Raw genomic sequence first — 17,652 nt, forward strand, 5'->3', positions numbered from 1 at the left:
AGTCAAGCTGATGCATTAAGTGACGTGACATGACATTCAGCCAAGTATGGTGACCCATACTCAGAATTAGTGCTCTGCATTTAACCCATCCGAAGTGCACACACACAGAGCAGTGAACACACACACTGCGAACACACACCCGGAGCAGTGGGCAGCCATTTATGCTGCGGTGCTCGGGGAGCAGTTGGGGGTTCAATGCCTTGCTCAAGGGCACCTCAGTCGTGGTATTGAGGGTGGAGAGAGTACACTGTACATTCACTCCCCCCACCTACAATTCCTGGCGGCCAGAGACTCGAACTCACAACCTTTCTATTGGGAGTCCAACTCTCTAACCATTAGGCCACAACTTCTCCATTAGCATAATGCTTTTACAGATATGTGTGTGCATCCTCGGCACAAAAAACTTTTAGTTAACAGTCATATCCTTATCTTTAAATGTCACAAATTCAAGCAAGCTTTTTCTTTTTTGCATAAAGGCCCACCCTGACAGTCTGCGTTAAGTTGAAATCTTTACTGAAAGAGCGGCGGGTGCGCGCGTTAAACAGACTGAACACAGAGAGGCGAGGGAGATGATATTCAGGGCAAAAACATTAATTGTGCTGAAATGTCTGATATTTTAACATTTTATATTTAGGTTTAAAAGTCAACATGAAGTGAGAGTTATTTATGAGAGTAGGAACCGTGAAGGGACAGCAGCGTGTAATTGTCTGAATATAAATATCAGACGCTTTTACAGGATAAAGAGACTGACTGTGATCAAAGTGCACGCGATGCTTGTCCCTGTACTGTGATTTTATTCGTCCTTTATCACTGATTAGTGGTATATGTGTTTTTTGACAGTATTCTGGGAAGTTTTTCGGCATTGGGAATCATATTTTACAAATGAAGCCAGGGTAACCCTCATTTTACATACAGATTGGATGTTGATTAAGTTTGCAAGGTTTGTAAAATTTAAATGTTCATTAGTCATTCAAAGATTTGTTTCAATTATAAAAATGCATATTTGCTTAATGCTGATGGCAAACGAGAAAGTATTGTAATGTTTGCCTTTCTATTACTAATAGGCCTAATATAAAAGCAATCGTTATAATACTTTCTGTATACATTAATTCCTTTGTTTAACCGTTCTATCTGATTATTAGACAGACTTCTATCTGTATTAGACAGAACTGTTAACAACAACTACAGGCAAAAGAGAGAGTGAGTCAAACACATCGGCCAAGCAGAAAAACTTATCGGATGATGCCGATATGTGAAAAATGCCAAAAATCGATAAAATTTTATATTTGGCTATATATATATATATATATGTGTGTGTGTGTGTGTGTGTGTGTGTGTGTGTGTGTATATATATATATATTGCCGGCCTGAGACTTAAGCCCACAACCTTAGGGTTAGGAATCAAACTTTCTAACCACTAAGCCACGACTTCCCCACAGTATTATCTTTATTTTTTTTTTAATTTTTGATCTAGAGATTTAAATTATATTCACTATATTACCTACAGTGATTAACTAATTTATTAAAACAAATTTATGTAAAGTTTTTAACCAGTTTTATAAGGTTTGTGCCACTGCTGCTCTTAACTAACAGTATTGGTAATTACCAAAATCATTTTTTACTTTCTGTATTGGTTAGACCTCTAATATGCGCAAGCTTTTTAGTAAAAGTAATAAGCTATTTTTAATGCTATAATATAAATGATTGCTGTTATCTGTGAAAGAAAAGCAGAAAAAAAGTGCTTTATATTGTTTTTTATTCAGATACCCAATTGATCAAAAAGTGCATAAACAATGCCAGCAAGCATGTGAGCTGTTATCAAAGGCAAATGAGGCAAAAAAAAAAATTTATTATGCGAATGTATTTTTATTTATTTTTTCTGTCATAATTCAGTCATTTCAATAGGAATCCACACAGTCTTGAATTTTGTGCGAGGAAAAAACATCACCCCACCCTGATTTCACAAGGGGGTTCAAGTTGTTCACGTTTCTTTACAATGTTGACCAACAGAAAGCTGCTTGGTTCGAAACTGACTTCTGCGTGAGCTGTGCTTCATACATCACTACACTATTGACATCGGACTTATTTCTCTTGCAAAATGTGTCTGAAATCGTTGCTTTTGATATCTCTTAACCAATTTCCTTGCGAAAGCAGTGTGTGGTCATTCTTAGAGCTGTTCACAGAGCTTTTTGTGATCTAGAATGTCTTAACAGCTCCGCTTGCTGTCCTGATGTCTGTAAGCAAATACTCTTTGTTGATAGAAGGTCTGGTGGTATGTTTCAGCAAACAGCGGTGCCCGTAACTTGTCGTGTCAGGTGCCCTTCGCCCGTGAGCTTGAAACAGTGGAGGTGTTGTAATGGTTTATTCTGTTTGTGACCTTTGACTTGCTGGTAACAGCAGAGGCTCTCAGCCGTGTCTTGACTCAGCATGACCTCTCATAGAGGTGTTCCTGCTCTTCATAGAGTTGTTTAAACACGCCATCAAGGGCAAAGTACAGCGCTAGTAGAGGGGAGATTTACATCCTGTTGTGCAAGTGCAGCTCGTGTCTTTTATTAACTCGCATAACTTGCTTTTGTTATGTTATGCATTATTATATATTTATTTATTTTGGTTGCCAGTATTTTTTAGGGTGGACCGATATTACCAGTAGACACATTAGTGCTTGGTAACAGCAACTAAATCATGATATATGATACACATAGCTGAACATAAATCACAGTCCTGTACATAATGATATTATAATCAGATTGCGACTGTGTGTCCGTAAGAGGGATAATCTTTGGGGTCTCGTATGACTTGTTGATTTTTTTATGAAATTTGATGTTCTGACTGCAGTGGGAAACATTTGTGCTCCTTAAATTAATATTTTATTTTGGTGATCGAGAAGACATCATATGAATACACCAGTAAATAAATAAAAATGTTGATATAAGGATCTGTTGATATAAAAATACTGTTCTGCTGAATTCCATCAACGAATCATGAAGAAAGTGCATTAACACAACTGCTTTGTTTACATATTTTCGCTTTACACGAATATTTGTTTATATAGTCTTTTTCAATAACACACAATGTTTTCTAACAATCCGCATAATGTTTTTTTTTTCTTTCTTTTTTTATTTTTTAGTGACAGAATGGGGTGATGATGTGAGACCGATGTGTGAAGATGAAGCCATGGTCATAGTCAACCATCAGTCTACAGGAGATGTGTGCACCCTAATGATGTGCTTGCAGGACAAGGGCACGGTAAGCACGCCTCTGCTCGGGTTTGGGTTACTACTGCTCTGATGGTTGTGAATTATACATTAAATATATTATGATATCACATTGATAAATATTATATAATAAAATTTCAGATCACAAACAGAAAACAAAACTAATTGTCATGTTCTTGTCCAGGTTGTACGAAAGATGATGTGGTTGATGGACCATGTTTTTAAATATACCAATTTTGGGGTTGTGTCTATGATTCATGGAGATTTCTTCATCAGGCAGGTAAGACCTGTTCACTTTAAGAAAATTTGTAGTTGTATTTTCTAACGTGATGTGACAAGGATATTCTAGCTTCATCCATATTTCATAAAGTAGCACTGCGAATAAATTAAATGGTTTTTAGTGGCAAGGGGAAATTTAGTCGACACTGATGAGATTTGTCATTACCAACAGGGCAAAGCACATCGAGAAAAGCAACTAATTTACTTGAAGGATCACCTAGACAAGTATTACTACAGCAGAGACAGGAAATGGATTGTGCTGTTTCCAGAGGGCGGCTTTTTAAGAAAGAGGCGAGAGATAAGTCAGTCTTTTGCAAAAAAGAATGACTTGCCTTACTTGACTCACGTAACACTGCCACGGCTGGGCGCCACTCAGATAATCCTGAAGACCTTAGGACCCCAGCAGGAAAACGGCATTCTGGGAACAGAGGGAAATCCACCAGGTCAAAGTAAGGAACAAAATATATTTTTTTTATGTTTTAATGTTGTAACAGATATATGGGTCTTTCACTATTTCCCATTGTTCTTTGTATAAATTAATGTAATAGGATCCAGATAACAATGAGTCATTTGTCCTTTTCAAAAAAATATGAGTAATACCTGGATTACAGTGTGTTAACACCAGATGCTACTTGTGCGAATAAATCGTGTTATTCGCGCCTAGTTAGACGCTTGAACATTTTGAGTTTATTCACTTCATTCGCGGGGGGAAACTCACTTCACAACAGACACAAATTGGTTTCAATGGGAGGGGCTTCTGCTTTATTTCAACCAACATTTATTCTGATAATTTTCTAAATATTACTGTTATCGTGTCTTCAAATGTAATTTTATAAGTATTTCAGACAAGAATGTAGTTGTTTTAAACTCAAATATGCAGTTTATTAAATATGCTCATGTTACGATGAGAGCAGTCTCGACTAGGCTAGTCATTCTGACATTTGCGGTTAAACATAAAATATAATTCCTCCATTGATGTTTCGGATTTTGCCTCCGCTTGCTATGTCGTAATCATGTCACTACTAGAGCAAGCTCCTGATTGGTTAACGCACAGCAAATTTTCACCAAAGTACAGATTTTTTAACTTGCGCGAATTACGCGCCAAAACGCTCGATTCAAAGGATTTTTATTCGCGTCTTTGCATTGACTCAAGATGTAAATCACTCGTGCTTAACGCTTCATTCGCGTCTGGTGTGACTGCACCATTATGGTATCTACTAAGACCAAAACTATGCATTGATGTAATCAGTGACGTTTGCGTTCACACGCTAAAGCAAATGCTAATGGCTAATATGGTGATTCATTCAGCTGCATTCAAACAGCAGTTTGTTTTATTTAAAAAAAAATGTACGAGCATGAAAATACCGCACTGGATGGCTATTTGTCCACCATGTCATATAATCATGCTTAATGAACAAAAATATTTCAAGACTCTCACAATCAATTCAAAACATCATGGACATTTGTATCATTAATAGATGGCTTAAAATTTGTGGCACTTTGTTTTTTTTTCTTCTAAAGTATTTTTTGAGAAAATGTTTGGATAAAATATTGCAAGATTAATTGCAGAAATTACTTTATTATTTATTAGTAAGTTAGCTAAAGGATTAATTAAAAATAACCTATTAAGTAGTCGTCAATTAATCATTTGTTGCAGACGTAGAATCTAAACTAGAGTCAAATCATTTTTAGTACCGAAGTGCTGAATTTTAGTACTAAACTTTCTTTATGTAAATGTAGATGTAAATGCCAGTTTCAAACAAAATTTCAAACAAAAAAAAATAAAAATAACAATTGACTAAAATGACAAGAAGCTGTTATAAATTCACTGTAAACCATGGCTTCATGTGGTTTATTGCTTTTTAAAAACGGTTTACATATACGTAGTTAGCTTTCACAAAATAAAACAGAGCAAATAAAGTCTAATGATATAAATAAAAACCATATTCTTCCGCCAAACAATGTAGTTCCTCAGAAACATTTGTGGTTCCAGCAAAGTGATTGCCGAGCAACACACAGACGTAAACAAAAGTGTGTGTTTGTAGTCTAATTTACAAAAGCTTTGAACGCCGCTCAACCAATCAGAATCAAGGTGCCGGAACTATCCGTTTTACATCAGAATGTATTTTCTTAGGATAAACTATCAGTTTATTTAAAATAATAATAATAAAACTAACTTCAAATACGGAAACTTTAGTGCATTGACTGAGTTTTGACAGAAGATTGGGTTTTTTGTGGGGTTTTTTTTTTTCGTACTATACTGTGTCAGTACTTTTCCACCGCACCTAGTACATGCATCCTACAACTTCCTTGCTGGGTGGATCTTCCATTTTGTCTCCTCACACACCACTAATGCAGAGAATATATTTGCTCTGCTTAATGGTGAACTGTTATTGGGTTAACTAATGGAGATGATGCATTCTGATAGGCGTGGATTCAAAACAAAGAACCATTAATCTGGTTAAACAAGATAAAAAGCTGATTGTATAGTCTTTCTGTAAATATGTGGAGACAATCATCACAGTTTTTCAGAACGCATCAGAGGACATGCCCATACAGAATGCATAAATTAAAATTCTTCTTCATTTTAATAATTCCTCTTGGAGGTTTGTAAGTACAGTATAAATATGTTAACTAAACAATTGAACAACTGTCACAGATCTTTAAGGTGATTAAAACAGCATAGTCACTGCATGTTTAAACTAGCTGGTTATTAAGGTGGACTTTTTTTTTGTGTGTGTGTGTGTGTGTTTTTTTTTTTCAACTATATTATTTTAAGCAGTGGCTCCTCTCTCTAGGAGTTGTATCTCTAAATTGATCTCTTTTAAGCACCGTTGGTGCAGCCATCACAACACTGCTCAGGCAATAAATCTCCCACTCCCAACAAATTTCATGTCACTGTAAGACTTTAAATTACTTTGAGTGAGACGTATTCCCATTATAGGTAATATAAACAATGCATTTTCCTAATGCCTCTGTTTTATTAGGAAGAAAATGGTAGTTGTATGTATTTTATTTTTTAGATTGCCAGATTTTAATTTATTGAAATATTATTTATAAATAATATTATTTATATTATGTTCTTTTGTCATATATATATATATATATATGTGTCTGTTTAGCTTTAAATATTTTATTTCAGTTTCACTGCAAATTTGTTTTATATCCATTTTAGTTAACTAACAACATTGGTATTTAAATGATATTTGATAGTGGAAATATGTTTTGTATTTATTTATATATATTTTTAATTTGTTAGTTATCCTATTAAAGGCATGTTTGTTCTTGAACCTGTCTGCACTATTTATTAAATTAATAAACAGCCAGTGCCGTAAGTTCTCATACTGTTGCTTATGTTGGATTTTATATTAGACATCCCGCACCATTTTACAGACAATGTGTCCAGTTAAATATAGTTCATCTTTTAAAACTGTATGTTCTGTTTCATTCTGTCACTCGCCATACAGCCATTTTTGAGCACATGAACGCATGAATCTTATTTGAACGTCTCCTAAGAAACATGTGTAATGGCGGAACATAACTACACACAGCTTTCTTAAATGGGACATTGAATGTAAAATTCACTTTTACATGCTCCCTACATCTAAATTGTCTTGGTAGTGCGTGGACACAACCACCCTACAATGACACAAATCCATTTGCTCTTTTTGTCTTTTTTTTTCTTTCCTTTTTTCCCACAAATGAGATGGGTTGAGTGAGCAGTAGCTAATTATCATTTAAAGAGACATACACCAAAATACGGTGTTATACTTTATGGTGTTAATAACTAATGGAAATGCATCATTGCAGTTTGTGAAAACAAACCCGTTTGACTGACTGACTTCTGTGGAGCACAAAAGGAGACGTTAGACCCTTAAAAAAAAAAAAAAAAGTAAAAAAAATGACAGATCTATATGACCTGATATTGAGACTTCTTGCATGCAACTCGCTATGGTCTCCCCGCTGCCATAAGTATCAAGTATGTGTTTGTATGTTAAGAGTTTGACTAGTGCTTTTACATTTCATTGTTGTTGTGAATTGGCCTTGAAGTTAACATTTGTACAGTTTTTCTCTGGCTGAAGATTATGTGTCTGTCCACCTTCAGGTAACAAATCAAAAGGACTACAGTGGGTAATAGATATGACCATAGCCTACCCCAATGCAAGACCCATGGACATTCAAACATGGATATTTGGTTACAGAGATCCAACAGTCACACATGTACATTACAGGTAAGAACTGTTTGAACTGCTCCTAAGTGAAAGTTGTAAAAACCAACTGTTAAATGTGGGGTTAAACTGCTCTTTTTGGTCTGAACACGACGAAAACTCTTTTTTTTTTTAAAATTCATTACACTTTTACAGTAATTTTTCTGTAACCGTTTAAGCATTTTAATAGTTTCTGCATGTCCTAATGAGTGATATTGTTTCAAATCACGAAACCGTTTTGTGTTGTCTTCAACAGCAGTTTGCACTGCAGACTGTAATATTAATATAAAAAAAAAATTGTCTCTTAGAAATGCACATTAGACCGTAGCTTGAGTTAAGATGCAAATACACATTGGCATCTGGTAACAACCTAATTTCTATATTTTATATTCTTATATTTTTATTCAAATTAACCATTGGTCTTCCATATTAGCACACATTTAGAGAATGATAACCATAGTTAAAGCCACATATAGCACCTCCATATCATGGCAAAAATTTAACTAAATGGTTTCTAGTTATTTGTATGAAAAAAAAAGGTAATCTAAATACATTAAACATAAATGCACAAAAAGCTTCATCATGCTGCATTACTTGTACTTTGATACGTCATGCCTGGTTGGGACAAAGTGCAACATGGTGTTAAATATAATCAGTATCAAATGCATGTGAACACTTTGTTCAATTAAAGAAATCTAATAAATTATTTGGACTCTAGTTCACAGAATATATTAACCGTGACACATAACATTGCTATAATCTGTATGATGACATGCATTACATTTTGTCAATATGAATGAAGCCAATTCACTTCTAGATTCAGTTTACATTCATATGCAATTTATTCAGCAAATGTGCAATGCTTGTTCATGCGTTTAGAAACAGAAAAAGCCACTGAAGGAAAGAAAAGCTTTTTACTAGCAAATGTGTAGCAAATATGAAATGTTCTATGCAGACCATTTTGTAAGAAGTAAATAAACACATGCATGTTCATGAGATGTATAAAACATGAGCAGCACGTATTTTTGAATCCTATTAAGAATGTAAGGTTAAGCATTTATGTGGCTAATATTTGAATAATTCATGGAGATTTAAGCTAAACTTAAAAAAAAAAAAAACAGTTCTTGAGCCACTGTTTCATAGAGACCAGTCACTTCTACTGGTGTAAAATACTCGCGTCATGAGTCGCGGTGTTGATTTCATGATATGATTCGTTTACATTTATTAATTTAGCAGACGCTTTTATTCAAAGAAACTTACAACTGAAACAGTACAAACAACACAAAAAAGTGATCCATCATAAAGAGGCAAATAAACAAGAAGGGCTCATAATACAAAGTTTCAGATGCTGTTCAAATTAGTACAGTCTAGAACGGAAAGGATTATATATATATATTAGTCAAAAGTTGATGAAAGAGATGAGTTTTCAGCTGTCGCTTTAAAATTGTCAGGGATTCGGCATTCCAGATGGGGGTGGGAAGATCATTCCACCAGCCAGGAACTGTGAACAAAAATGTTCTGGAAGGTGAGTTTGTGCCTCTCTGTGATGGTACCACGAGGCGTTGCTCACTTGTAGATCACAGGCCTCTGGACTGAGATTTACATTCATAAGAGTGAGGAGGAAGTAGGCGGGTGCTGAGCCAGTGGCTGTTCTATACGCAGGCATCAATGTCTTGAACTTGATACGAGCCACAAACGGTAGCCAATGAAGGGAGATAAAGAGAGGTGTGATGTGGGCCCTTGTGGGCTTGTTGAAGACCAGTCGTGCTGCTGCATTCTGAATCATTTGTAGAGGTTTGATTGTGCTTGATGGAAGTCCAGCCAGAAGAGCTTTGCAGTAGTCCACCCTAGAAATGATAAGGGACTGGACAAGAAGTTATGTAGCATGCTCTATTAGGAAGGGACTGATCTTTCTGATGTTATGCAATGCAAACCTGCATGATTAAGTATTTTTTTGTAATATGGTCTTCAAAGCTGGTAATCAGAGATTACACCAACATTTTTGACTGAATTTGATGGGGTAATTGTTGATGAACCTAGCTGGATGGTGAAATCATGCTTTAGAGTCAGAGGGGCAGGAAAGACGAGAAGCTCAGTCTTTGCTAGGTTGAGCTGTAGGTAATGTATTTTCGTCCATGCTGAGATGTTTGCCAGGCAGCCTGAGATCTGTGCAGCTACCACTGGATCGTCTGGTTGAAATGAAAAAAGAGAGCTGTGTGTCGTCAGCATAGCAATGGTAGGAGAAACCATGTGCCACCATGATGGGTCCCAGTGATGTAGTGTATATGGAGAAGAGGAGAGGTCCAAGAACAGATCCCTGAGGAACCCCAGTGACCAGTTGATTTGCTTTGGATACCTCCCCTCGCCAAGCAACCTTGAAAGGTTTAGCTGTGAGATAGGATTCAAACCCACAAAGTGGAATCCCTGTGATGCCCAATGATAAGAGCATGGACAGAAGAACCTGATGATTCACAGTATCAAAGGCGGAAGATGGATCCAGTAGAATGAGAACAGATGATTTGAAATCAGCTTTCACAATCTTCAAGGTTTCAGTCACTGACAGTAATGCAGTTTCAGTTGAAAGTTCACTTCTGAAATATGATTGGTTAAAGTCCATTAGGTTATTCTGTGAAAGAAATAATGATATCTGGTTGAAAACAACTCTTTCAAGTGTTTTTGCTATGAATGCAAGCAGACAGGTCTGATACTCTCACAATACTTTGTCACAGTTTCTGCAGGTCCTTACAAAGTCTAAGATTTAGTTGCAAAACATTTAAAGCCATTAAAAGTCTTAAATGGTACAATAAAGTCTTAATTATGATTTCAAGATGTCTTAAATTTGGGGACTGAAAGACCAGAATTGCGATATGGCTTAAAGTAAAATGCCACCGTCTTTCCATATTCCACTATTTTCTTCCCTCAACTTAAATGAGTTGATGCATACCTCTCCCATCTCAGTGCGTACAGTCAATCTCTGTAGTGTGCGGTACCACTATGCTGGCGTTTAGCTTAGCACCATTCATTCCTTAGGATCCAAACAGAGATGAATTTAGAAGCTACCAAACACTTCCACATTTCCATAGTGCATAGTGGAAAAATGGTGGCTTTTTCCTTTAATGTGACGATTGAACTTCAAAAGGCTGTGATTTTAATGCATGAGTGCTGCATGTCTCAGGGGGCTGTGCTGCTTTGTGTACTGCCATTACCGGGGAAACCACTATTGTCTGCTGTTCAGAAAGCACCACCTGCTGACAGATAATAAATGTACATTTTCAATAAGCCTCTCTGCTATTTTTGTTCAAACCAATGTGAAAATCAACCCATGTTGCAAACACGCAGAATTGTAAATGTGAACTAGTGGATTGACCAGAAGATAATTCATTATAAAAAATCTTAACAATTAAGATGTTATTTAATTAATGTAATGACTGATGATAATTAATTTAATATATTATTTGATCATTTTGACTCATCAATTTTCTTAAAAATGGTTTAAAGGCTGTAAAGTAAGGTTTATTATTTGTGATGCTATCTGGGAAAACCTGTCGTATGTCGTATTGGGATGTTTTCAGCTAATTAATTGTTTTTTTTTTTTTTTTTTTTTTTTTGTCAAAATTAGGTTCCATTCAGTTGTTGTTCTTTAACATCTTGTCCATCATCTCTGAAAATATCTTGGCAAAATTTACTTTAGTGCAGAAAATAGTGATTTATTGCAGCAAGCAGAAAGACGTGTGTCTTTCTCTCATGTTTAGAACACGCTGTGGAGGTGCTTTCTCCCAACACCACAAAAACATTTAACCTATCTAAATAAACCACGTAACACGTTACACCTTGATAAAGGTGTATCAATGCACAAAACCCTGCCAGTCCTGTGTAAACTACGACACACAAAGTTTTATTGGTTTATTTATTTATTTTTTATATCAAGAGATGGTGGAGCGCAAGAAAACAACGCAGTCTGAAGCTGCACACTTAGACGATCTTGCTCATCACAGTCTGCTTAATCGTGGTAGTGTTAAAATTTAATTCCTGAAAATCATAGCTATCAGCCAACTTCATAACTTTTGAAAACAGTTTTGGAAAGGGCTTGAACTCAGCTTTCATATGGTATCAAACATAAAAAAGGTCAAATTTCACCATGTGCTGGGTTTTCCCAGATCGCATCACATTTTCTAAAATTTTTAGTTTTTGTGAAAACTTGTATCTGAACTGTAAATCATGCCTTTTACATTCATTTTTACAATTTAACATGTTACCATACAATTCGCCCTACCAGATTTTCTGAACCCTTGTTGTGAAACTGATTTTAAGCCATTTTTGTGAATGTAGTGCCAGGTTGGTGGATGTTCACACTGGGTCAACAAACTGCCTGAGATTTTTTTTTTTTAATGCTTCCCTGCAAACTGTCTTTTATTCTGCTTTGCAGTGTTTGCTGATTCAGTCAGAGTCCAGACTGCACTGCTGTGATTTATGAGAACCTCACCGTTTACATGTTCATCAGTTTTATCTCCACGCCTGCCCTCAGTGGCAAACAAGAAACAAAAGTGTTGAGTCAATGAAGTTCTACTAGAGAAGTAAAGAATACAGTCAATGTGGTTTGCTATTTATATTTAAACTGCAGGATGCCACATGATATTGGTTGACCAGCATGCTTTGTTGGTCGCTTGCATTCTGTTTTTTTTTTTTAATTTATTTTTTGTGAAGCCTGTAATGCATGACATAAAAAAAGTTTGTGTTTTTATTGAGTATCATATTTGATACATTTCATGGCTCATATATAAGAATATGTAGCTCATACTTAAAAAAAGTAATAATAATAATTAACCTTTTTATTTGGATCTGTTCTGCAATTTGGCCAAAAAGATGACATTCTGATCATTTTTAATGTAACAACAAAATTTTGTAACAGTTTAACAAACTATTTACTTAAAATGCTTATAAATATCTTGTCGCTCTATATCTCCCAATAACATGCATATTAAGATGGTATTTAGATACTTTGTTTTAAAAAAACAAACTGAATTTCTGTTGTGCGATGCAATACATTGACGACTGAGAGACAAATAAACATTCCTCAGAAGGCTGATTTCACATTAGAACATGAAAAAAATAAGTGAAATATATCCATCAAATGACAATGGGGCTGAACTTGAACAGTGACTTGCCAGTAACTCAGTGTTTCACTGATGCTCTTTTCACACTTTGTTTTTGACTTTGGTTGGCTAGAGGAGGGCCGAGAGCAACAGTGAAGATTCGAGGAGAATCTGTATCCTCCATCACAAACTCAAGTCTGATTTTAATTCTGACTGACTTTGATATGGCCTAAAACAAAATGAACTTTCTGTGGGCACTTGTTTTTCTTGTCACTTGGTTTGGTTTGACATAAGGTGGTTATGGGCACTTTATGTTCACAGCCGTGTGAGCGATATAGTGATTGAAATGATGAACTGGTTAAAAAATGTTTCCGTGCTCTATTAAATGTAAAGGTTTCGATAGGGACTTTTCACAGTTGTGCTATTTGAACAGTAATTTTGGATGAACAGTTCTTAAAGGGATACTCCAACCCAAAATGAACATTTTGTCATTAATCACTAGGGCTGTCACTTTTGTGAAAAAATCATTTTCGATTTTTAAGACATAAGTGTTCATCAAATCGATTGTAAAATCAATTTTCCATGTCTAAAAAAAAAAAAGTTTCCTTTTTGAGCGTCAAAAAAAACAGACGAACGTAAAGAGAGCGCTGGAAACGCACAAGTCAGCAATATTTCTTATTTATTGGCATGAAGTTTCGTGCAGAATAACAAACAGCAACAGGAGCAACATTCTCAAAAAATATATATATGCAGAGGGGACGGCTGCCATAACAAAAAAAAAAAACATCACTGCAGGCTTCAACCCGGCTCCATTTATGATTTATGCAATTCAGAAATCTCCGAGATTATTTTAAATAATGATTCAATCCATTTCAATCCATCACAAAAGCCGGGCGCTCTCCGCTTGCAATGGTCCTTTTCATAACTCAGAATCTCTTGTAACTAGATGCACGAATGAGGCGAATTCGCGTCTACCGCGCGCGAGACTCCCAGACGCACGTAAACGCGGCTACATTGACTTAACATTGAAATCCTTCGCGCCAGACGCTCTATTCCCATTTGGTGTGAACGCAGCATAAGAGGTCTCTTTCAACGTCACTGGGTCTTATAGGCGCGTAAAATTGCTGGTATTTTCTGTCTAGCTTTCGCAAGGCATACTGCACATTCGGAATTCTTTAATTTCTTTTTCTGCTTGTTTGTGAGTTTTGTTACATCTATATTTTTTAATTGTTTAATTATTTTAAAATTAAAAGTGTACATATTTGGTTAAAATCGATTCCCTATTTTCATTTTCGAAAGTTTTTTTGGTTGGTCCGATCGATTGTGCAATCGATTTTCTAACTAAAAGTGACTAACTGAAAGTGACAGCCCTATTAATCACTTACTGTACTGGAAGGAGGAGGCGGGAACCGGCGGACAATCAAATGAAACTTTAATAATCACAAAATAAACAAATAACAGCGCACCAGCCCCTCACGGACGACTGGTGCGCATAAATAAAAAGCAAACATAAAATAATGGCCCAGGCCTGGTCCTCTCTCGTCCTTCACTATCGTCGCTCCAGTTTTATATCCTTTCATCTCCTCTGTGGGACTCCAGACCGGCGGTGGGGCGCAGGTGTCGCAGATTTCCCAATCACTCTACCGGCCTCGCTCGTTCCCACATCTCTCGGCCCCGCCCCACTCGTCACACTTACTCCCATGTCATTCCAAACCTGCAAAAGCTTAGTTTGTTTCCATGCTTCAACCTTAATGTTATGAAGTGACGAGAATACTATTTGTATGCAAAGAAAACAAATTACATTATTAAAAAATTCATCTCCTCTGAATATCCGCTGAATACAAGCATCTTGCTCTGTTCTGTGTCAGCTGCACTGCACGGATGCTCAGATTTCATTCAAATCAAAACACAAATACATTTAGAAAATGTATCCTTGCATCGCGGCTGACAAAGAATAGCGTACAGAGTTTTCGTTCAGCGGATATTCTTCAAAATGACACTACTGTGATGAATTGTTGAATAAAGTTGTTATTTCTATGTTTTATTCACGTACAAAAAGTATTCTCAACACTTCATAACATTACAGTTGAACCACTGATGGCATATAGACTATTCTGACGATGACTTTCATCCTTTTCTGGACTTTGACAGTGTAAGTTACTTGGCAGTCAATGGGACAGTCACAAGCCTCCCGGTTTTCATCCAAATTATCTTAAATTGTTTTCCGAAGATGAACTAAGAAGGAAACAAAACCCAATATAGAATTTTTCTCCGTGGATTCTAAATCTACCAGGTCACTGAAATTCCCCTGAAACTAATCTCTGAGAGACCGACAGGTTTAATTGGTTTGGTGGAGATGCTCCATTTCAAGCAAGACTTATGGAGTCTCTAGGGAAAATATTGCAATCCGCAACAAACCACCGTTTATGATTACAAGAACTTTTGCAATTCTCACTATTTAACAAAATCTCATCCCAGTGAACTAGATTGTACCTTGGTGACATCACGCCATCCTGAGTTTTGAACAAAAAGAAAGATAATTTATATATTCTCATTCATTAGATGACCTGCCCTATAGAACATAAAAGCGTTATACATGACATTACGAAAGCTTGTGGGATGCATCAGATGTGACGCACATATCTGTCCGATAGATGGTTCTGAGCTTCTCTGGTGACTTCTGTTCCCATGGATCTTATCTCACTTTATTGCCAAGCATTTTCTGGAATTTGTCCCCAAGGGCCTTATTACTCCACACCTATTGATTTGTGTGTGGTAAATGGAAAGAGAGCAAAAATAAACAAGTCGAAAGAAAGTAAACTATAGATTTACAGTATACAGTATACGTTTCTAGATTAATATTGGTGGCACCAGAGATTGAGAAAGTTGGCATCAGGACATATACCATAAATAGTGTATATAATAATACATATACAATATCAACAGCAATGTGTCTTAAACATCAAAACAGCATATTAAAATTATTTCATGTGGATCATGTGACACTGAAGACTGCATTAATGATGTTGGAAATTCAGCTTTGATGATAAATAAATGTTAAAATATATTCAAATAGAAACTTTTTTTTTAATTGTAATTTTGACAGTATTGCTGCGTTTACTTTATCTTTGACTGTTTATATATACTTCACTTTCGATTTCCAACAAATTAGTCTTTCTCACATAAATTCATTTCAGCTTGATTTAATATACTTTTGATATGCAGGATTTTGCTAATGCAGATTCGTTCATTTGTTCGTTCGTGCAGTTTTTTTTATTATTTTTTTTTATTTCTCATACCAAAAAAAGGTTGTTAGTTATTAAGGAAACAGTAAAAAAAATAAATAAATAATAATAATACTTACATTTATATATATACTGTCTCTCAGTAGTTGTTATCATAGCCTAATGCGGTTCTGCTCTTTAATGAATTTGATTATTAACAAGTACAAAAGTTGACTGTTTCTCAAACTAAGGGAAAAGCAGAAGCTGGGTAATTGCATGATGTTGTAATATTGCGCCAGTCACATCTTCTCTGTACTCTTAGTTTTCATAAGAGAAGTTTGCAGTCAGTCTTGTGTTGTGTTTATGTCTCTGCTGTCTGTGCAGAGCTCGGCCAGTGTTTCAGCAGAAAACTGCTGTCATCAGTTGAAGCGTCTCATCAGCACAAACACTGAACCTGTCACCTCGTTAAAGAGCTGAGCTCTCCACTTCACCGTGCTAACTGTGGGAGATCTGATGAAGACTGAGAATTGGGATTGTTTGTGCTAAATGCTCATCTGTTTTATTTATTTATTTATTCTTCAGTGCCTGTTAGATTTTCTCCCTCAAGCTGTCTTCATTGCCTCCGCAAATTACCCTCATTATTGTGAATTTCCTTTAGTAAATTTGATTTAGGCTTCTGATACTGTTCTCATTTAATCAGACTCTCTTTCTAACTTTTCTTCCAAACTATCAAGTTGTATTTTTTTTTCTCTTTAATGAAAGAACATTTAAATATTGGGTCAGGAGGACAACAAACGCTCAACGTGCCAGAACTTAGAATAATAATTATTATTATTTGTATTATTATTATTATTATCCACAAAGTGTGCATCCAAATGTAGAAAATGAACTGAAATGTAATGGTTAAAATACATTCAGTACTGTGTATACGGCATTGTACATGTGCAACAATCCATGTTGTGAATTATTATTATTACAACTACATTTTACAATATTTAAATAACATTTAATTAACACTTCATGTGTTTACTATTTATATTTATATAAAAGTGTATATTATATATTTGTATAATTTATATTTATGTAAAACAATAATATATAATATTATGACTAAATTTATAGTAGTAGCCTATTTTATTTAATTTTGTAAACGTAATAAAGCCTAAAGTGTATTATCATGGCTTAATTTGCATTTATTATTGATAATAAAAATTGTAAACGTAGTATAACAATCTAAAACAATATTTTAAAACAATATTTGATGATGATTATATTTGATTTAATATTCACATTAAGTTCTATAAAAGCGATAATGCAGTCTAAATTAATACATTTATACAATTAATTATTATTAATCATGGAAACTCATGTGTTGCTTAAGTTTATATAACGCTGTTTGACCAGTGGTCAGTATAGACCTAAATGGTCCGTTTTATCATTTTGCTTTTGAATGTTTCTCAGTAGTGTTTATATTGAATTCTTATTTGTTATATTTATAGGACATACCCTATAAAGGACGTCCCAGAAGAATCAGAAGCGCTGACAGATTGGCTGTATCAGAGATTTGTGGAAAAGGAGAAACTTCTGGCTCACTTCTACAAGACAGGTAGTTTGATGACAATCGAATTTTGTT

At 35.3% G+C, this 17,652-nt stretch overlaps 1 protein-coding gene across 1 annotated transcript in view; it reads left to right on the top strand.

Moving 5' to 3' along the window:
- The window catches only part of LOC127938094 (acyl-CoA:lysophosphatidylglycerol acyltransferase 1-like), a 29,839-nt gene that overhangs the window by 9,910 nt on the left and 2,277 nt on the right, over positions 1 to 17,652 (top strand). The window contains exons 3-7 of the mRNA XM_052534503.1: positions 3,128 to 3,246; positions 3,400 to 3,495; positions 3,667 to 3,943; positions 7,600 to 7,726; positions 17,519 to 17,625. Coding sequence (XP_052390463.1) covers positions 3,128 to 3,246; positions 3,400 to 3,495; positions 3,667 to 3,943; positions 7,600 to 7,726; positions 17,519 to 17,625 — 726 coding nt within the window. The remainder of the gene's footprint in view (positions 1 to 3,127; positions 3,247 to 3,399; positions 3,496 to 3,666; positions 3,944 to 7,599; positions 7,727 to 17,518; positions 17,626 to 17,652) is intronic.

The sequence above is a fragment of the Carassius gibelio genome, chromosome A20 (genome assembly GCF_023724105.1).
Source record: "Carassius gibelio isolate Cgi1373 ecotype wild population from Czech Republic chromosome A20, carGib1.2-hapl.c, whole genome shotgun sequence".
Taxonomy (NCBI): domain Eukaryota; kingdom Metazoa; phylum Chordata; class Actinopteri; order Cypriniformes; family Cyprinidae; genus Carassius; species Carassius gibelio.